We start from the raw sequence: 21965 nt of genomic DNA, 5'->3' as shown, positions 1-21965 counted from the left end.
TGAAGTCAGGAGTTCAAGGCCAGCTAGGCCAACATGGTGAACTCCCATCTCTACTAAAAATACAAAAATTAGCTGGGCGTGGTGGTGGTGCACACCTGTAATCCCAGCTACTCGGGAGGCTGAGGCACAAGAATTGCTTGAACCTGGGAGGCAGAGGTTGCAGTGAGCTGAGATTGCACCACTGCACTCCAGCCTGGGAGACAGAATGAGACTCCGTCTCAAAAAAAAAAAAAAAAAAAAAAATATATATATATATATGAAAGCTCTCAAAGTACTGATAAGGCAAGACCTGCAAATGACATTAAGTGTAACGAGCAAGGGGCAGAGCGGTGTGCTACCATCTGTGTGCGGGAAGGGAACAGATGATGAATTTGCTGGTGTTTGCAGATAAAAGGATTCACAAAGACACTACTAGCTGGGTGGCCTGGGGTCAGGCACGGTAGGAAATAGGCAGCCAGGTGGGAAGGAGACTTTTTATCCTTTTGGATTTTTCCTAACCATGTGAATATATCATCTATTCAAAATATTAAATATACAAATTTAATTTAAAAAATTCACCTTGCAATCGGGCCCCTGCTGCCCACTCCAGCCTCATGTCTCATCTCTGAACAGCCTTTGCACCCCTCTTCTTCCTTCTCCATCCTGCCTCTCTAGGCTCCCTCCACGACTCTCTCTCCTAGACCTTCTGGGCTCCCCTGGCCTCGGGGTATCTCTGCCCCAGCCCGGACCCTGCCCTGGTGACACAGGCCTGATGTTCCTGTCTCAATCTGTGCCTCCTCATAGCTGGGGCACCGCCTGTGTTCCCAGTCTACACACAGAGGATGAGGTTCCCATTGAATGAAGATTGCACCAGAGAACAGGGGGCACTGCCTTGGAGCCCCAAGTTTGGAGACTTTGTCTTTGCTTTCCCACATTGGTCTCCTCTGGGACAGTTCCAGTCTCACATGTGGTGTTCCTCCAGGAAGCCCTCCCTGCCCAAATCACATTCAGAGAGGGGTAGAACTGTCCAATTCCTCCTTCAAGCCAAACGCTCAACCCCTGCCTTAGGTAGAGTGACCTAAGGGCTGGGCTTTGAGCTTCAAAGTGAGTCCCCAGCCTGGAGGAAGGTCCTGGGGTCAGAAGTCACTGGGTGACTCTGGCAACCCTGCCCCTCTCTGGGCCCCCATCTGTACGGCAAGGAACACAGACCAGCTGCTCCAGAGTCAGTGATGGGCAACTTTAAAGCAGGATGGGGATTTCTGCTAGCAAAACTCCGGCAGAGCCCCCAGCCTGCAGAGTCCCATCCCTCCTGCACAGCCCCACTCTTTTCCTTTGGACAGCTGCCCGTGGGGGACTCCAAGCCTCCCTCAGGGAACTCAGCTCATCCCCCTACCAAAGAGGATTATCTGGGCTACTCTCAGTGACCCCATCCTCTTCTCTCCATCCCTGGGGCTCTTCCTCAGCCAGCTAGGTCACTTCCCTCCCTCCCTTCCAACTTGTTTTACGGCTTCCCACTGATCCCCAGTGGTCTGTGGTCCAGCCCAGCCACCACAGACATAATCACATCAAATTCTCACCATAACCCTATAATAGGTGCCATCATTATCATCCCCATTTTACAGGTACATAAACTGAGCCACAGAGGGGCTAAGTACTAACACGTGAGTACTTAGCTTTTACAATGAATAATTACCCAGGACTATCCACAAAACTAAGAGGAAGAGGAGGATTTGAAGCAAAGCCATCTGGCTTCAGTCTGTTCTAACCATTACACTAACCTAGCTGGATGTAAGATCAAGTACTTGTACCCCGAGAATCTCAATGACCTGGCCCTTGCTGACTCACCAGCATCAAATTTCCCCACCTTTACCATGCTCTGGCTGCATCATGTTCTGGCCATAGTAGTTCCTCCAACCCATCGCATTCTTACACCCTGGGCCTTTGCACATGCTGGTCTCTCTACCAGGTGTGGCTTCCTATGTCTATGTTTGGCAACTTCCTACTCATTCTACATTTTTCGTGGCCAAAGAAGTGGGAGCTTAGGCTGTATGGTGGGCCAGGCAGGCTGGTCTACTAAGCGGGGCAAGGCCTAGGTCCTGAAGGGCCTCAGACCTGCCAGCCTCAGAGCTCAGTCTTTCTCCTGCCAACACTTGTTCATACTCTTCCTTTTACACACTCCAAACTCTGGGGAATTCCTTCCTGATTCTAACCTAATTCACTCATCCTACATGAGTCAGGACAATTCGTGGACCTCTAGAGAATGTGCTCCTGCCTGTCCACTGTCAGTGTGACTGAGCTGGGCTGAGACAGGGTGCACATTCTGGGAGCGTAGCTGGTTGCCAGCTCTTACCTCCCTCAAAGGGCCTGTGTCCTTCCAGGTGGCAGCAGGGGGCAGGCAGGATTTTCCCACCACTCCAACAGTTCGTCCTCCTGATCAAGTGGGGCCCAGCCAGCTCTAGGCCCCAGGTGGGAGGTGCTGCCTGCTCATAGGAGCACCAAGGATGGGTGGTGTGCTCCATCATCCTGGCTGCGTCTGGAGACCTGGCCCCAACAGAGTTTACTCCTGCCCAGGGAGCCTGGCTGTTGCCCTTCTGAGCCTGCAGAGACACTGAAGGAAGAGGCTTGTCTCACTCTAACACCTCCCATCAGGGAGGGCTTCCCTCTGCCCACAACAGAGATTTCCTGACTGAGTCCTAAGAGCTCCATGGAAATACATGGCGTGAGATGTGGTCCAGGTGGCAGACATGACCCTACTTTCACTTAAATCAAGGAGATCGGCCTGCTTTATACTTCTGTGTCAAGATTCCTCTAGAAGAAAAGGTTCCACTATTTTTATTTTTATTCATTTATTTATTTTTTAATTTTTTGAGATGGAGTTTCACTCTTGGTTGCCAGGTTGGAGTGCAATGGTGCGATCTCGGTGCACTGCAACCTCTACCTCCTGGGTTCAAGCGATTCTCCTGCCTCAGCCTCCTAAGTAGCTGGAATTACAGGCGTATGCCACCATGCCCAGCTAATTTTTGTATTTCTAGTAGAGATGTGGTTTCACCATGTTGACCAGGCTGGTCTTGAACTCCTGACCTCAGGTGATCTGCCCTCTTTAGCCTCCCAACCTCGGCCTCCCAAAGTGCTGGGATTACAGCCGTGAGCTTGGAAATTACCACTCTGGGATAAAGTCCAGGCTTTTAGGCCTGGCCTTTAGGAACTCCCGGGGCACACCTGACCTCTCCAGAACCAGGGAGCTTTCATGGTACCCCAGACACACCAGGGCTTCTCCATCACAGGCCTCTACCTTTGCAGTTCTCTCTGCCTGAAGGGCCTTGGCTCATTTCTGCCTGTCAAGGTCTGGCTAGTCCTTCAAGATTCCGGCCACTGCCCTAAGTTAGCCTTCCCTGCCCTCACCCTTCTTGGCCTCCTTTGACCCCCAGTTCTCAGATGGGCCTTCTTGGGTCAGGAACCCCTTCTCCTTCATCCTGCAGCCCCCATGCTAACCCTGCACATACAGGCACCAGTGGGCCACAGTGCAATTGAATTTTAAAGGTTCCCCTGGGTTCCCCCAACCCACCACTCAGAGCTTATTTCAGAGTTAATTATCCAAGACTAGTTAGAAAAGTTAGGAGCAGCTGTGCAGTCAGGGCTCAGTCAATCCACCAATGACAGTGAACACCCCGGTTCTCAGTCAAATGGCTGGGCTGTCCCCATGGGAGCAAGGTCTGCTCCCAGGCAGGAAGTGGCCTAGGCCCTCTCCCCAATCACCAGGCTCTGGCATCCACTGCCCAGCCCCGCCCCTTGCTGGATACTCAGAGGGTGGTACAGGAGCAAACTGCTCTGTTCACATCTCTCCAGATGGATAATGCCTGTTTATGTTACTTGTTGACATCTGGCTGCCCCAATCTACTCCAACTTTGCTGTCATCAAAGCTTGCTCCAAGGAAGGTCTCAGGCTCGGTCCTCACTCCTGATATCTGCACAAATGTCTCTGTGGGTATGGAAATCTGCTGGGGATTGAAAAGTGAGAGAGAGACAGAGAAAGAGAGAGAGAGAGAGAGAGTGTGTGTGTACAATGCCTATATGCTATGCTCCTCAAGCTTTGCCTGTGTTCAGATGGGCGGGGGTTTGCTGTCAGCTTACCCCACGGTGTGGGAACTGTTGGTTTCAATGTGCTCCCCTCCAGCCCGCAGGCTCCAGCAGGGCTCCTCTCTACATCTCCAGCCCAAGCACAGGGCCCAGCCCTGGAACGAAATTTCTTCCCCAGCACCCACAGCCCAGGCCTGGCCACACAGGAAGCGACCTGATGACTGAGGCCCAAGAGTTCAACTCGTGGGACAGGACTCAGGGCTAGGGGCCCAGAGGGAGACAGGGCAGGAGGCTGGGGGTGGGGGAGGTTTGGGCTGGCTGCGGGTCTGGGCCTCTCTGGGCTCTTTGTCCAAATATGGAAGGTTTTTTTGTCTCCATTTGAGTCACGCCGGCCATGGCCCAAGAGATCTGCTTTCCAGATACTGCAAACGGGACTGCACTGCACGGCCTGACCTGCCTGTCTCCCCTTCTCCTGCCTGTGGCCCATCTCTGCACCTTCCCAAACTCCTGGGCCAAGTTCTCTCTGCCAGCAGAAAGCCCAGCACCCACCTCAGCTGCTTTCCAGCACCAAGAGAAGGGTCCCTGGGCCCATAAAGGGAGGAAACACTCATTCCTTCTGTGCCTGTCACCTCCTCCCACTCCCCAAGGGCCTCTCAAGTGCAACTGAGCCATTCAACTAATATTTACTGAGCAACTACTATGTGCTGGTTCCTGGGACTCAGACCATGGACTGCGAATCCAGTAGGATCACTATGTCCAAAGCAAAATCCACCCTTTCTTTCTGTGCCCACCTTGGTGATGGCACTGCCCCTAACCCAGGCAGTCCTGAAAGCCAGGGGCCTAAGCACGGGTTCTGGAGCCAGACCATCTGGGTCTGAACTCCAACCCAGTGAGACTATCCCGGTTGGAATACCACCTCTCTCTTTCTGGGCTCTGTGATCTGAGCTAAGCACCCTCACCTTCTCTGGGCCTGTGTCTGCTTCCCACCCCACCCCCAATCAGTGCCGACTTGGGATGGCACCCTTTGCCCATCTGCCAGCTTCCACCTGCCTGGTCCCCAGGACAGCAGCAACGGAGGGCTAGGCATAGGCATGGGTGGTAAGGGGAGCTGAGAGGAGCCTGGGCGCTCCCCCAGGGCAGGGCTCAGTTGTCCTCCCCCTGCCTCCCCCACATTATTTATTTAATAAATGTGTACCCAGGCTCCACCTCGTGCCAGGAACAGGAGGGCTTGGCATGGGTGGATCCACCCGACCAGAACCAAGCATTGGGTCACAGGGCAAACTGGGGGCTCCCACCCACATCTCCACACCCCAGAACCTTAGAGGTCTGTTACCTCCGAAGCAGAAAGGAGCTGCAATCACTGTGTATCCTGGGACAGAGGCGGTTCCTGACACCTGGGCTGGGAAGCTGAGGGGGACTCTGCCCTACACGGCCGTTTTCCTAAGGCCAGTCCCTGGCCAGGGGTCTTTGTCTGGCTCTCTCAAGGGAGACAGGGTGACACAGATGGTCAGAGGAGATGAGTGGCAGGAAGAGGAGCAAGACCCAGAGAGGAGAGCAGGGAAAAGGACAGAGGACAGGAGGAGAGAAGAAAGCAGGGAGCCTCCATGAGAGGAAGGCCTGGTGCGAGTGGCTGGAACAAAGACGCAGATGCCCAGGGGACCAGCAGAGACCCTCCACTGCCCAGGCCCTGCGCCCAGGTGATGAGATGGGGCAAGCCGGGCCCGCCCTTCTCCTATTCCTCCACCAGCCTTGGGGCCAGGCCCGGGACTATTTTTAGCTGGGGCTGAATTTAGCCATTCCCTCGGAAATTCCTCACCCGCCCCAGGCAACGCCCCCGCTGGCCTTGGGGAGAAGCCTGGAAGTGGCGGGTCCAGGCCAGAGGGGAGGAGGGGCCCAGGAGCAGCAGGAGCTGGGAGGGCGCTCAGGCATCTGATAGCGAAGCAGGCTTTCCGCTCAGGCCCCCAGTGTGAGGCACTCCTCTCCCTACAGCGCGGCTCTCCTCTTCTTCAGGAAGGCCTCCAGGGCTGCGGGGCCACAGAATAGCACTGGTCTCAGGATCCAGGGTACAAATATCACAAGGTTCTTTGTCTCTGACTACAGGACCCACCACGAGGGCTGCTGGCAAGGATGCCTGCCTGTGGACCTACCAGTCCCTCTCCCTCAGCTCCCGAAAGCCTCATATTCTAGAGCTCTGCTGAGACTCTGGAGGACTCCCACTTCACAGATGGGGAAACCAAGGCAGAGGGACTTGTCTTAGGTTAGAGCCAGCAAGGCAGCCCAAGCCTGCTCTTTCATTCCCTTCCATGCTCCCTCCATCAGGCCTCTCCCAGGAGGGCCGGACTGCAGGTGTGGCCTGGAGCTCTGGGGCTCTGCAGGGACCCCCCTGAGAGGCAGGGCACTTCCACTGGAGCAGAGGGTTTGAGGTCAGACAGGAGGCTTGCTGGGCACAGAGGCAGGGCTCACAGCCATCTCACTCTTTCAGAATGCAGAGGAAATTTCTGCCTAGACAAGAAGTGAGTCCCGCTCCCCCAACCCTGTTTCTGATAGAACCCCTGAACCTAAATTTGAATTCCCAGATTCTGCCTCCAAATTGTCTTCCTAGTCAGTTCTCCCCTCACCAGCTCCACATCCTGTGCTACCTAAGCTCAGGCTACTCATGTTCCCAGACCCTCAAGTCAGATCATCACCTCACAACCAGAGGATACTGTGATGTGCAAAGCTGGCAGTGCTCCCAGCCTTCCTCTGCCAGAAAGGGAGAGGGGAGCTGGCAGAGGGGAGCCCCTCTGCTCAGGCCATTTAACTCAGCACTTGAGGCTTTCAACCTGGTTCCTGCCCACACAGAGCCTCTCCCCAGGTGCTCTGGTCAAACTGAGACCTCCCTGCCCCTCTTGGCCTCAGACACATACAGGGGCTTCCCTTTCCTGCCTCAGCTCAGACAAGTTCCCTAAAATGCCAGGTGAACCACTGCACTTCTCAAGAACTCTCAGTGACCCCTTACAGTGTGAGCCTGGAGCAATGATGAGATGCATGGGGGCATTTCTGGCTCTAGTCCACTACTGTGTGGCCTTGGGCAAGGCCCCTTGCTGGGCCTCAGTTTCCCCATCTGAATGATGCAGGGGTGAGGAAGGCTAGAAAACATGGCTGGTTTCTAAGGGTCTTTCCAGGTAGACAGTTCTGGCATTAAAGGCCCTGGCCCTTTTCTTCCTCCTCCTGCCCTTCTGGCCTGCCAAGAAGTTGGACATCTCATCACCAGGCGCCATCCCAGGGAGACAGGGAAAGACGGGGGATACCAAGAAACCCAGAGTGAGACCTCAGTGATTCAGGCAGCTAAGAAAGATGGAGCTATCGGGACCTTTATTGGGGGAAGGCGTCCCTCCCCATCTATCCACCCCTTCCCTTCCACATCTGCTCCTTAACCTCCAGTGCCCTGTCCTGGGAAAGGACTGAATGTTTGTCCAGGAGGTTGGGGAGTGGGGTCCCAGCAGTCCCTGGAGGCCCGGCTATGGGGCTGGCTGGCAGCCAGGAACTCTGCCTCCCCCCTTCCTGCTCCACAGCACTGTGCGGGAGCAGGGCCTGCTCACCCCCTGGGAACCAATAAACAGGAAACAGACACCAACCTTGTGTTTGCTCCCTCGGCCGGCCCCTCCATCACACTGCCCCCACTGCCTTCCCACTGGCCCCCGACCTGCTGCACCTCTCCAGACCCCAGAGTCTCAGGATCACAGGATGTCAGAACCAAGAAGTCACAATCTCAAAATCACAAATAAAATCAAGAGGTCTGGACTCTTGGAAAAGAACCCAGAATCCTTCATCTTGAAACCACAGGATTCTAGACTCTGAGAATGACAATCTCAAAAGCATACACTAAGTGGCCACATTTCTGAGAGCTGTCTGGAGCCAGCGCCCAGGGCTGAGCGCTCCACAAGCATTCTCTCTTTGGCCCTCATAATAACTCCTTAGTGCCCCCATTTTACAGAGCAGGAAACTAAGGCTCAGAGTTGGGATCCAATGACTTGTTAATATCACCCGGCAAGGGGTCAGAGTCAGTTGTGATTTTAACCCTTATCAGTCTGAACCCAAAGCCAACCAGGCACACAGACACTCAGACTCCCTGAGCCCCACCTCACAGGCCGCTTCCAGTGAGGGGCGGCTTTGACGCAGAGAGGGCTTTGCCTCTGCTCTCCTCCCCGTGTGGTCTGAGCTATCCTGGACATGTCCCAGGGTGCGGCTGGTGGCAACAAAAGTAGAGGAAGAGCTAGTGAGAGGAGCAAGGACAGTGGGCATGTGGCTCAGCCTCCAGCCCCGGTTTCTCCCTCCTCCCCACCTCCAGAGAACCAGGCTCAGAGCCACTGACTATGTGGGTACTGTAGCCAGACCCCAACCTGCCCTCCTGTCTAGAGCTTTGTCTTCTGCTTCACGATTGGAAAGAGGTGCCCAGCAGCCAAGAATCTTAGAATCATAAAACCTTAGCATCTCAGTCACGAGGGGAGGAGGTAACATTTCTTGAGCACTTACTGTGTGCCAAGCCCTCTTGGCATGCTTTCACTTAATCTCAGCAGTATGCTGGGTGCAGTGGCTCACGTCTGTCATCCCAGCACTTTGGGAGGCCAAGGCGGGAAGATTACTTGAGTTCAGGAGTTCAAGACCAGCCTGGGCAACATAGTGAGACTTTGCCTCTACTAAAAGTAAAACAAAATTAGCCAGGCATGATGGTGCACGCCTGTGGTCCCAGCTCATTGGGAAGTTGAGGTGGGAGGGATTGCTTGAGTCCAGGAAGTCAAGGCTGCAATGAGCCATGATTGACCCACCGCACCCTAGCCTGGTTGACAGAGTGAGACCCTGCCTCAAAAAAAAAAAAAAAAAAAATCATCATCATCTTTTTTTTTTTTTTTGAGACAGAGTCTCGCTTTGTCACTCAGGCTGGAGTGTGAAGTATAGTAGCGCAGTCTCGGCTCACTGCAACCTCTGCCTCCCAGGTTCAAGCAATTCTCCTGCCTCAGCCTCCTGAGTAGCTAGGACTACGCCCTGCTAATTTTTATTTTTTTTAAGTAGAGACAGGGTTTCACCATATTGGCCAGGCTGAGTCTTGAACTCCTGACCTTGTGATCCGCCCGCCTTGGCCTCTCAAAGTGCTGGGATTACAGGCATGAGCCACAGCGCCCGGCCGAAAAACAAAATAATCTTAACAATAATCCTCTGTGGAGTGAGGGGATACTGCCCCCATCGACTACAGCCTCGGGGCAGTAGGTAAGTGCTTACCTGGGTCTGAAAGCCAGCGTGCGGGGAGACGGCATTCTGGACAGCACCCTTCACCCTCCACATGCCACCTCCCTGAAGCCTCCCTAGGCCTCTCAGGGATGAAGGGACCTGACAGTTCCTCTGGTCAGACAGCACCAATGCCACCACTTCCCACATGGAACTCCCAGAACATGGGGTGAGGGAGTTTCTTTCCTTCTGCCGCTGGGCTCTCAGTTCTGCCCTCAGATGGGGCAGCCTGGCAGAGACGTGACTCCCGCCCCCTCCCTAGGTGCCCACCTTCCCTCCTTGCCCTGGATTTAAACTCTCCTATCAACTGCCCTTCTTGGGAGTGGCCTCATCCCACTTCTAGTCAGCAAAACTATGGCCTGCCATCTCTGGAAGCCAGGCCTGGCCCCAGGAACACATTGGCACTTCTGCCCCTGCCCCACCAGGCCTGGGCTCTGCCTGCCTCTGGACCTCACCCACCTCAGGAGGCTAGGATCCTTGGTGAAAGCTCCTGGCAAGGAGGGATGGTGTCCACGTTTTCCCCGCGTGTCCCCACTGCCCAACACGGAGCTCAATGATTGACTGCTAAATGAATGAATGACAAATGAACATGGAAAGAAATAGCAAGTTAAATGCAGTGGGCCTGAGTTCAAAGGTTCTGCCCCTGGACCAGCACCAGCTGGGGACTCTGAAGCTCAGGAACCAACAGCCTGATCCTTTGCCTATCTGTGCAGTAGGCAGAATAATGGCCCTGGCATTACATCCTCATGCTAATCCCCAGAACCTGTGAATATGTTACCTTACATAGTAACAGGGACTTTGCAGGTGTAATTAAGGATTCTGAGATGGGAAGATTATCAAATTATCAGGTGGGCCCAATGAATCACAAGGGTTCTTAAAGAGGGAGGAAGGAAGCTGGGCGCGGTGGCTCACGCCTGTAATTCCAGCACTTTGGGAGGTCGAGGCAGGCGGATCACGAGGTCAAGAGATCGAGACCATCCTGGCCAACATGGTGAAACCCCGTCTCTACTAAAAATACAAAAATCAGCTGGATGTGGTGGCGCATGCCTGTAGTCCCAGCTACTTGGGAGGCTGAGGCAGGAGAATTGCTTGAACCCAGGAAGTGGAGGTTGCAGTGAGCTGAGATCGTGCCACTGCACTCCAGCCTGGCGACAAAGCAAGACTCTGTCAAAAAAAAAAAAAAAAAAAAAAAAAAGAGGAAGGAAGGAGGTACGGGGTGAGCAAGAGTTTTGAAGATGCTGGGGAAGATGGGGGAAGGGGCCACGGGCCAAGGAGTGCTGGCAGCCAGGAGAGGCTGGTAAAGGCAGAGGCGTTGATCTCTCCAAGGCCGCCAGAGGCGGGCAGGCCTGTCAGCTCCTGGATCTTAGCCCAGTGAAACCCTTCAGACTTCTGATCTCCAGACTGCAGAGTAGGAGATCTGTGTTGTTTTCAACCACTAGATGTGTGTAGTTTGCTACTGCAGCAACAGGACACTAATACACCACCCAGACCTCTGCAATCAGCACAGGTCTTCCCACCTCAGGTGTGCTCTGCACTCCCCTCTCACCCTGTTCCTTCCTGGCAACTTCTTCAAGCTCCCCTGGAAAGAAACCATAGGAAGTTTTGTTTGTTTGGTTCTTGCTTTTTGTTTTGAGACAAGGTCTCACTCTGTCGCCCAGGCTAGAGTGCTGTTGGGCAATCACAGCTCACTGCAGCCTCAACCTCCTGGGCTCAAGCCATCCTCCCACCTCAGCCTCTCGAGTAGCTGGGACCACAGGTCTGTGCCACCACACCTGTTTTTTATTTTTAGTAGAGACAAGGTCTCCCCTTGTTGCTCAGGCTGGTCTCGAACCCCTGGGCTCAAGCAATCCTCTCACCTCAGCCTCCCGAAGTGCTGGGATTACAGGGGTGAGCCACCACACCCGGCCCAGATAAAGGTTTACTGTCCCGTCAGCTGCAACATCACACTTCAGGACAGGCCCCAGAGTGAGCACCACAGCCTGCCACAAGTGTGGGAAAAGACCCTATCTGGGGATAGGGGGGATCCTAGAGCAGGAGCCGATGGTGGGGAAAGCAGGTAGGGGGTAGACCTGGGCCTGAGTCCCGGCACCACTCTGAACCTGCCTTCTCAGCATCCTAGTGGGGTGGTGGGTCCCTGCCTGCCAGCACTTCATTCTGCAACCGAGATCCTCCTTAGAACTGGGTCCTTTCCCAACAGCCCTGGGAGGAGGTTTATCCTGGTGCCCAAGAGCATGGACAGCTCTGTGGCTCTGAAGGGGGATGGAACTTATTGAAGGCCTCACAGCAGGAAGGTGGTAAGGCAAAGCTGGTCTCCTGACTCCTAGTACAGACACCAGGCTATCCCTAGTGAACCCGAGAGCTACTGGAGGGTTGGGTCCTGGAAGTCCCTCCAGGGGCTCAGGCACCATGGTTGGGGCCCCAAACTCCTGCATCTCATGGGCTGAGGTTCACTCACCGCACAGAGCCCAGAAGCCTGACAGTTTTCCTCTGTGTCTGTCTCTCCCAACCCCCAGAATGCCCCAGAGACCCTGGGAGCTGAGAATTAGAGGGAGGACATCGTGGGGGGAATCAATTCTCGTGGGGGGAATCAACTCCCTTGGGGAGACATCAGCTCCAATAGGCTCCTGCTTCCCAGGGGACCCAGGGCCCCCATTTCAGGGCTTGCCAGCAAGGCGCCAGGCTGCCTGGGCACATTTCCCAGTAAGTACGCCAGGGCTTCAAGCCTTTCTGGGAAACATTGGCTCCCCCTTCCCCCACCCTGCCACCGCCATCCCTGCCAACTCTGCTTAATGGGAACTCTGTGGGACCAATGTATGGTCTGGGAGTCAGGATACTGGGAGCCAAATCCCATACTCAAGCTTTGGGGCCTTGGACAGACCCTGCCCACTCTGAGCCTGCTTCTTTATTGGACTATTGGAGCCATGGCAATGCCCATCTAGCTGGAGGATCAGATGGGAGGGATGGGTCTACCTTGGGGGGTGGGGGGAGGCATGAGCTCCCTGTCCCAGAAGACATGCACGCTGGAGCTAAATGGGTGTCATGGTGGCTGCAGAGGAGACACCAGTGGGATACGGCCCTGTCACCTGCCTCACCGGGACCCTGTGGCGGCTCCACTCTCCTAGCCTTTCGGCCAAGCCAATGTGGGTCTGCAGGGGGTGGCCAGTGTAGCACAAAGCCCAGTCCACCCTGGGGACTTTTCAAACTCCACCTCCCCACCCTAAGTGACCCCTCACACACTGCCCAGCCATGTGAAAAGTTGTAGCTCTGTGTTCACCTTGAACAATGGGGTCCAGGCCCTTGAGGGGCCCCTGGGGCTGCAGCAGAAACCCACCACCCCACCATCTCTGCCTGTGCCCAAGCCACCATCATCTCTTGTCCAGATTATTCCAGTAGCCTTCTGACTGGCCTCACAGCCTCCACCTGGCCCCTTGCAATCTATCCCCATGGAGCAGCCAGAGCAGACCTGTGAATGCATAAGTCAGACCAGGCCACTATTCTACTCAGAACCTTCCAAAAGCACCTGCCCCATCTCACTTTGAGTATGTGCTGAAGTCCTCCTATTGGCCTACACGATCTTCCTCACCCTAACCCACCTCTGATCTTCTACTTTTCTGCTCCATCCATACAGTCCTCTTGACTGTTTCTCAAACACCTCAGTGCCTTTGCACCTACTGTTCCTCTCTGCCCAGAATGCTGTTTCCCTCAGCCACCTGACCTGCTCCCTCACTTCCTCCAGGCTTCTGCTCAAATGTCACCTCCTCAGACAGGCATTCCTGATCTCTTGATCTAAAGTACCCCCACCCTGTCATTCTCTACTCCCTTATCCTGCTTTATTTTTTTCTCAACCCCTACCACTCCCTGACACAGAATACCTCCATTTACAGACAGGCCTCCTCCCTAGTCTGGAAGCTCCACAAGGACAGACTTTTGTTTTGTTTGCTGCTGTATTCCCAGGCCTAGAAGGCCTGACATGCCTTATTGCTCAGACAGTATTTGTTTAATGGATGAATGCATTACCCTATCAAAGGCCACCCGAGTCTCTGAAACAAACTTTTACTGCACACAACCTGCCATATTCCTTTCCATCTCCTAGCCTCTGCTCATGCTGTGCCCTCTTCATAGAGCCTCTCCCTCTTGCTCAGTGTTCAAGCTCAAGCTCAGGCAGAGCCTCTTCTAGGAAGTCCCTCGGCCAGTTTTCAGGCTAGTCCCTCAACATCCTAAGCCCCTTCGAGTTGGCTTCTAGATCCTACACTCTCTGTGTGTCTTGGCTCCCAGGAAGCCTGGGGGTGCCTCCACCCTGCTTCGGGGCAGCAATGTGTAGCCTGAAAGATCACAGATGGGAGGGAGGGAGGGAAGCAGGAGGGGTAAGTCCCTACACGGGGAAAGGGGGCTGGGGACAGGATTAGCAGCAGCCTCTCCGCCTCCCAAACCCAGCTGGTCCCGGAAACGTGGGGCTGGAAAATGTCAGACTCAACTCAAGTCCATCCCCCAACCCTTCCTCGCTGGGGAGGACTCATTCCTGGACAGTGTTCCCCCCAAGAGCCCGGGCCCTTAGGAAGGAGTTGGGAGGAGATGTGAGGAATAAACAGAGGAAAGGGGCTGCCCTTCTGCCTGTCCTCCCTCATCTCACCCCCTCCTGCTGGGTGACAAGACATTTAATTATAGATATTTGGTACCGCTCAGAATTCCAAGTGTCCTAATCACCTCCTCCCTTCCCCCCAGAACCAGTTTCCATGGAAGAATCACACAAAGAGCCAAGGAGGGGAAGGAGAGAACCTCCACCCCCACAGGTTCCCCGCCAAAAGGGGAGAAAGAAGGGTGACTAGAAGAGCTGTTGCCAGACCTTCATCAGCAAGGCAGGGAGCTGGCTGGGTAGGGAGGGGGTCTGAGTGGAAAGGAACAAGGCCAGGGTCCTGGTGCATGGGCCTGGTTCTGCCCACCCTTGCTGTGTGACCTTAGACCTAGCATTCTCCCTTTCTGGGTCTCAAAGTTCTTCCTATCCCAACCCCAGGCCCTGGTGAATTAAATAACCACTACGAAAGTGTTCAGGCTGTTGGGGATGTAGAGGTGACACTCCCAACTGTCTGCTGACTTGTCCCCGCTACTCAGATGGCAGGCCAATCTCCTTGGGACCCCTCACCTCTAAGACACTGATATGCTAGGATTCAGGGTGAATCCAACAGTCTTCGACTCTAAGTCTGCACTGTAAGATATCCACAGCTTTCGCAGTTGAAGAACGAAACAGTGTCTGGCATATAGTAAGCACTTGATAAATGTTGGTCATTGTTACTGCTATTCCAGTATGTTAAAATTTTGTGAGTTCATCTGCCTATGATGCTGAGAGACAAGTCACTCTCTGCTGTGGGCTACAGTTGTGGCATGTGTCAAACGGGTATCAGGGACCTGAGGGCAGAAGGTGGGACTGCAAGACTCTGCACTTTGAGGCTGGGGCAGGGGAAGCTCTCCCTCACAGGAAGAGTTGTTAACCAACCAGGCTACGGTGGGCCTCAGTGGAGGTAACAAGAGTGTGGGAGGGGCGGGGCAGGGAGGCAAGACAGCTCTGCCTCCTTACCTCCCAGCACACAGACAGGCATTCCTGGAATAAATGACCCATGAGCGACCGTTATTCCCTGTTCTCCTGGGTTCATGCAGCTATTGCAGACAGCTGCTTTTCTCTCCCCTCCAGCCACACCCCTGGCTCCTTCCATTTCACTTGACACCCCCTGCAGGCTGACTCCCTCCTTCTGAGCCTCACAGACCAGGTAGTCTAACCTCCCACTGTACAGATGGGAAAACTGAGAGACAAAGATGACTCTGTCCAGGTCTGAGTGAGTCAAAGGCTGAGCCAGGCCTGGCCCCAGGCCTCCCACCTCCCGACAATGGGGGCAACACCATACAGAGCATGAATATGGACCTGAGGGTGAGGGACTCCCCACAGCCTGGGGGGCAGCGGGCGTCCCCTTAGTCCCCAGGGACTGCCAGAAGCAAAGAATGACAGCTTCTCTCATCTCTGCTTATTCTGGAGGCCATACCATGCCATCTCCACCCACGGCCCAGGGAGCATGACTAGAGCCTCAGGCTTGAAACAAGGGAACATTGTCTCCTCAACAGAGGCCACCAGGAGTGGGTGGACAGCTGCTCCCCATCTTCTGGGAGCCAGAAGGAAGGGGACAGCAGGAAGGGTTCAAGCTAGCAGATGGGAGAACTTCCAAGTTTTATGAGGGGGTGGGAAACTGGAGGATGATGGATCTTTTCGGAGCCTACTGCAGTCCACCAGGTTATACTGAGGCCCCCGAGGACCCAGCCCTGTGTTCAGAAGTCAAGCCTGGTGGCTGAGAAGCAGCTGGGCAGTGCAGCCTCCATTTTTCTTCTTTCCTGCTACCAGAGAGGAAATGATCACACCACCCATTCACCATAAGAGATGGCCTGCCAGGCAGAGGCCATTACCCCCATTTTACGGAAGGGGAAAGTGAGGCACAGAGCAGGGATATGATGGATCCTAGGCCACACAGGGATCAGAAGAGCAAGGCTCACACCCTGCTCTTCTAATGACAGACTCACCAGTTCCCTCCCTCTAAGGGGACATCAAGCTGGGCCTGGAAAAGTGAGAGGCCTGGAGTGGGCAAAGGCTTGGAGATCAGAGAAGGCCTCTGTTCGTGGCGGGGAGAAGCCCATGTTATGGCAGATCTGTCCCACCTCACAGCTCCAGAAAGGGGTGGGGGGTAGAGGAGAATGTGAAGGGAGTGGGGCAGGAGAAGTTCTGTAAACTCCCACCTCCTCTCTGGGTCTCAAAGCCTTCTCTTAGAAGCACCCCCAACCCACCTTCAGTCTCCCTGAGTCCCTTGGTTTACTCCTGTCCTCTCCCCCATTTGAGCCTTCAAGGCTCCCAGAAAAGATACATGGGAAAGGAGGCTGGGGAGGAGACCCCTGACAAGAGCTGGCCCGGCTGTCTTCCTCCCCTCCCCCACCTTCAAAACTGGCACTGGAATTCAGGGGCACCGGAGCTGCCCTCACTGGGACTCAGAAGCCCTGACTGCTATCCCCAAGCCCTGACTGCTCCCTCTGCAGCCTCCATGAGAAACCCCAGAGCCAGGACCAGGGGGAACTGGAGACAAGGAGAGAGAAACAAAGAGAAAGGGAGTTCAGAGAGGCCATGAGAGTGCTGGGAACGCGAGTGACTGAATCAGTCCAGGGTTTATAATTTCCAGGCTTCTTACACAGTCAGGGAGCGCAGTGGGAGCGCAGGCTACAGTCGAAATAACCACTGGCCATCGCTGAGCTCAGCCCAGAATCCAGAGCCTGGAATCTAGCTCCCAACCCAGATGCCAGGGCATATGCCATCTGGATCCCATCTGAATCCACAGCCTAAACTCCAGGGATAGCTGAAGCCAGAAGGTAGAAGCAGGGGTCTCAGGCAGAGTGAGCTCCCAGGGCCAGGGGTCTGGCAGAAAGCGGGTGCACCTCAGAGTCACCAAGAAGGGGGTAGAGTGGGGAAAAGATGCAAGTAGACAGGATGGTGGAACAAGAACCGACCCCCCGGACCCATAGAGGCAGCCCTGAATATGGGGCCCAGAACCACTCCTGACCTCTCTAAAGAGCCCTGGCTGCCCAGCCTCTGCAGCCCCCTCCCTGCCTCTATCCTCCCCTAGAAGCCCCCATCTAGAAGCTTTTTTCATCTGAGGAGGCTCTGGCAGAACTCAGGCCCCAAGAGTCCCCAATTCAAAACCGCAGGCTCCCCCAAATCTGCACAGTACCAGCTGGATGGAAACATAGGCACTAGTTTGTCTACCTATCTCCCCTGATTGGGGAGGTTAAGTCACAGAGAAACGGCAGTGTCACACAGCAAGAACAGAACTGCAGTTAGAACCCTGAGCCCCCTCTGCTCCTCCATAAAGTAAAGCCTTGTACCTCCCCAATTCTCCCAGGCCCAGGAACACATCTATATTCTGACCTGTCATAGAAAAGCCACACGAAGAAGGGCAAACCCAAGTCAACTGTGGCCCCTGAGCCAAATATCCTATCAAGGGTCTGGTCAACAGAGTAGCAAGCCTCGGAGAAAGGACTGAGCCTGCGCTGGGTGCCATCACACTCATCCCTCCAACAAAGAACCACACAGGGATTTCCAAAACCAGTCCCTGAGAAACATCCAAAGGACAAGATAAGAATTCTTTGTAATTACCACCCAGAACCCCTGGAGCAGACAAGAACCTCTGCCATTAGCACCAGCAAAAAACTGAAGCTTCTACAGGGCCTGAGTAGACAGCAGCCCTGTGTCATTAACACTCTTAAAACTGCACGGGCACTTCCAGGACCAGAAAAGCACCCTTGGCACCTGACCAGTGAATACAATGCAAAAGGCTCCAACCGAAGTTGGTGCCCATGGCCCTCCTTTGGCCCCAATCTGAAGGCCCCTACAAAAGACTCACCACCTGTGGCTTGCTGCAGCACTTGCTGGCAGGGGTAGGCTCATCTGGAGGCCGAGCTGCCTCAGGGGGCTTGGCCTCAGCAGAGGGCGGTGCAGCCAGAGGCAAACAGGGCACGTCCACTGGCACTGGGGCAGGGACCTCACCGGAATGCAGGTTCAGCATGTACTGCTTGGTGACGTCCTCGAGCGATGGTGCCTGCAACGTGGGATGGGCTCGGGTAGGGAAGCCTATGGGTTCTGGCACAGCCACAGGGGGGCCGACAGAAGTTGGTGGCTCAGGCACCACAATAGGCATAAAGGTGGCAGGCACACTGGCATGGCGAACGTGTTTGGAGGAGGGCCAGGCCCGAGACAGGCCGCCAGTCTGGTCCTGACTGCCCTCATCTCTCCGAAGCTCCTGGTGACTACTCCGAGCTGGGCGCTTCTTGGAGCCTCGGCGGGTTAGCCTCGGGGACAGAATGTCAGCCAGCTTGGGGTCAAGGTGAAAGTTTCGGTGGGCAGTGGCAGGGGGAGGCAGAGCCTCAGGTAGGGCCCTTTCAGACTGTGCCCGGCTCCTGGCGGCACCAGGCTCTTCTGGCTCTGCCCGCTGCTCTACAAGGATGGGTTCGCTGCTGGATGGAGGCAGCACGGGCTCAACTTCTCGGATGGGCTCCCCTCCAGGGCCCTCGAATCCAGGCCCACCCAGCTCCCCACGGCGGCTGGGGTCACTCAGGGATTTCTTCTTGGGGGCTTTGCCAGCAACCCTGTCATCCACCACACGCCCCAGGGTACCAGGCCCCTGAACTATGCTCTGAATAACCTCCTGATATCCCTTGCTCTCTTCACTGCCCACAGACCAGTCACTGTGACCACTGGTCAAGCCCTCATCCATGGCTGAGGTGGCAGGGAGCCCTGTCTTGGGGCTCAGTGAGCCCAGGAGGTTGCTGTCCACAGAGAACCCAGTGGGCTCTTCAGAGGTGGCAGCCCAGTGGCGCTGAGGAATTGGGTCACTCAGGGACCTGTAGGCCTCCCCTGCCTCCCCATTGCTCAATTCACTCCCACCAGAACCTGAAGGTGGGACTTTGCGTCGTCGGCGGAGGGCACCTGGTGTGGGGGGGGTCTCAGGGGACACCAGGGCCCACCCGCCCAGACTGTCCTCAGTCCCAGGGCCATGGTGGTTCGTTTGGGCCGAGGATGAGGAAAGAGGTCGCCACATCCCTGTGGTACCCAGGCCGCAAAATGCTGCAACAGGAGGCTCAGGGTCCGCCCCAATGCCTTCATCTGTCAGACTGGACTCAGGGCCTGAGAGCTCCTCCTGGGACCGCTGCCCTCGGGTCACGTCCCCTGCCCAGTCAGGGCTTCCAGGGGGGGCATCGCTTCCATCATCTTGCTGGGCACCCATGCGCTGGATCTTCTCAAAAACCTGGCGGGCCTCCTGCACATATTGGTCCTGGACGATGAGGGGCAGAGGATCCTCCTCGGCCCCAGGGCCTGTCAGCAGGAGCTCGGAGGAGCTGGGCTTCAGAGCACTGGTGCGGGGCAGGCGGCGGGCCATGGGCTTCTCAGAGCAGGTGAATGACTTTGCTCTCCGCAGAGTGGCTGTCAAGTCCTTGAGTGTGGGGCGCGTGCCAGGTGATGCTGGGGCTGGAAGGGGTATGGGTTCAAGTTGCCCCACAGGGCCACCTGCGGATGGTGAGTCTCTGCCATCTAGGGGGCTGCTTCCGCGGTCCCCGGGGCTCCCACCAGGTTTTCGGACCCTCAGCTCTGAAAGGTCTGAGCGCAGGAAACTGAGAAGCGTCAGGGTCTCTGAGGCGATATCTGGATTTGACAAGGACTTCCGCTGTCGACTCTTTTCAGGCTCAAATCCTCCATCCCTCAATGCCCTAGAGGTGCCTCCAGGTCCTTTGGCACGGGTTCGAGCCTGGGACCGCAGGAGCCCTTCCCCAGCTCCAAAGCTAGGGGAGCGGTACACGCCCCAGCCGCCAGAACCCCTACTAGACCATAAGTCGTCGTCCTTGAGGGTCTCCGTGCTGGAATAACGGCTGCTACCGCGGGAGCCTGCGGGGCTGGCCAGGTACGAGGGAAAGCTCACCTTGGCCACACGGAAAGCTCCTCCCACAGAGTCAGACATAGGCCGAAGTCCCTCCTGGGGACCTGGGACGCAGGGCGGAGAGCCACTACCCCACTGCCGGAGTCCTTCTTCTCTAGGGGCTCTTGGAGATGTTGGGGGCTCAGGGCTCCCAGCAACCCCTGCTGAGTCCATGCCGCTCAGATTTAACCCATCACTGTCAGGCCTGCAGTCCTGATCCAATAGGGAGCTTCCAGGCCTGAGCCCGGGCCTCCCTCCCCAGCGGTGGCCGCCCTCACCGTCTCGGTCGTCGTCACTGCCCGAGGAGTGGCCGCCGTGGTAGGCCGGACTCTGGGCTCCAGGCGGCTGCGGCGGGCCCTCCTCTTCCTCCTCGCTGGAGCTGGCAGCGCGGCTGCGGCTGACAGGATAGGAGGAGGCGATGGAGGAGGAGGAGGAGGAGCAGGAGGCCCGGGCCCCGGCCTGCGGTTGGGAGAAGATATGCCAAGAATGTAAACCATCCGCTGGACGCTGCGCCCGCTCCTGTTGCTGCTGCGACCGGCGCAGCCTCCCTTCAGTCCCCGGCCCGGTCAGGGGCCGCGCCGAACGCAGACCCGCCAGGGGGAAGCATGTCCGAGGGGGTGGCGTCGGTGGCTGCCGCGACTCCCGAGCCGGAGGCTCCCACGCGGCACCGTCGGGGCTGGGCGTTCCTGGGGATTCAGAGTCGGCGCTGGGCCTCCTGGAGCCAGGACCGCCGAAGAGCTTGCGCATCTCGGTGACGCTGGGCCAGGCCCCTCGCGCTGGGCCCTCGGCCGCTTCTTCCGCGGCCGCGGGGAAGACGCCCCCGTCCCGGGCCCCAGCGGAGCCGTCGTCCAGACGCGGCGCGTCGAAGCGCCGGGAGAGCTGGCGCACCGACGGCGAGAGGCTGCGGAGCGGGCGCGGCTGCGCGGGGGCGGCCGGGGGCCCAGACGCCAGCTTGGACACGCGCCGAGAGGGCTGGTCCCGGGCAGCCGTGGTCGGCCGGCACGAGGCGCGGCGCCTCAAGCCAGGGGTGTCCGTGTCTTCCTCCCTCGGCCCGGGGCCGCCGCTCCAGCGCTCCAGCAGCTTGAACGAGACGCTGCGGTAAAGCTGGGGCCGGGGTGCCCCGTCCGCCATAGTGGCGTAACTCACTCCGGGGGGGCTGGCCTCGGGGAGCCGCGGCCAACCCCCCCTGCGCCCCCGCTCCCTAGGAGCGCAGCGGCCCACGCCGAAAGCAGCGCACGGGAGTGTGGGAGGAGGGCGCAGAGACCGGAGCAGAGGTTTCTCTGCCGCGGCTCAAGTTTCTGTGGCCACCGGCCGCAATGTCTCCATCCCGGGCGGCCCCTCCCGCCTCAGCGCCGACCCCCAGGCCCAGCCCCCGCCGCGGCTGGAGCGACCAGGGGCACCGCGGCTGCGCCTGGGCGGGATCCCAGCGCTTGGTTCCTCGACTCTGCGCCCGCCTGCCCAACGGCTTGCCTGCCTCCCCTCGCTCTCCCGCTCCGGCTCCCGCTCCCTCCCCCTCGGCTGCTCGCTCCTGGCACCCTTTTGTTGCAAATAAACTTTGTGGCAGAGGCAAGGGGGCGGGGGGCGGGGCCTCGCGCCCAAAAGAGGGGGTGGGCTCCGGGCGTGCGCGAGCTTGGGAACCGGGTGGTGGGAGGGAATCAGGGAGGAGCCGAAGAAGAAAAAGCCTGCTGGAGGACTTGCAGACTGAGGCGACCCTCTGGCCCTCCAGAGACGTCCCTCGGGAGCCCAGCAGGCCGAGCTGTCCCCAGGGAGTCGCTGAGACACACACACACACACACACACACACACACACACACACACACACACACACAACCGCTGAGCGTGCTCAGCTCCGCAGACTCGCAGCCAGGGCGCCGCGTCCACCGCGGGCCCCCAGCCTCCGCGCGGAAACACCTCCTGCCCAGGGGCTCCAACATGGCAACCTCGGACTCACAAACTCTCGTACACACTGACACTCAGGTGCACGCAGACGCACACTCTCCGGGCCGGGAAAGGGGTGGGACTCGGCGCCAGGGAGAGCCCGGGAGCCGCGGGCTGACTAAAGGGTCCGTCGCTCCCTGCCCCGCCCTACTCCCCGCCCAGGCCACGCCCCCTCCCCTCCTCCCCTCCCCCTCCCCGCCCGCCCTCTGCGGCG

At 57.0% G+C, this 21965-nt stretch overlaps 1 protein-coding gene across 1 annotated transcript in view; it reads right to left on the bottom strand.

Moving 5' to 3' along the window:
- ARHGEF17 (Rho guanine nucleotide exchange factor 17) overlaps window positions 1–21370 on the bottom strand; it is a 60814-nt gene extending 39444 nt beyond the window's left edge. The window contains exon 1 of the mRNA XM_054440889.2: window positions 17747–21370. Within this exon, the coding sequence (XP_054296864.2) occupies window positions 17747–20944 (3198 nt within the window). The 5' untranslated portion in view covers window positions 20945–21370. The remainder of the gene's footprint in view (window positions 1–17746) is intronic.
- Between the last annotated feature and the right edge of the window lie 595 nt (window positions 21371–21965).

Source organism: Pongo pygmaeus, chromosome 9 (assembly GCF_028885625.2).
Source record: "Pongo pygmaeus isolate AG05252 chromosome 9, NHGRI_mPonPyg2-v2.0_pri, whole genome shotgun sequence".
Classification (NCBI taxonomy): domain Eukaryota; kingdom Metazoa; phylum Chordata; class Mammalia; order Primates; family Hominidae; genus Pongo; species Pongo pygmaeus.
This window is presented reverse-complemented; position numbering and strand designations above follow the sequence as displayed.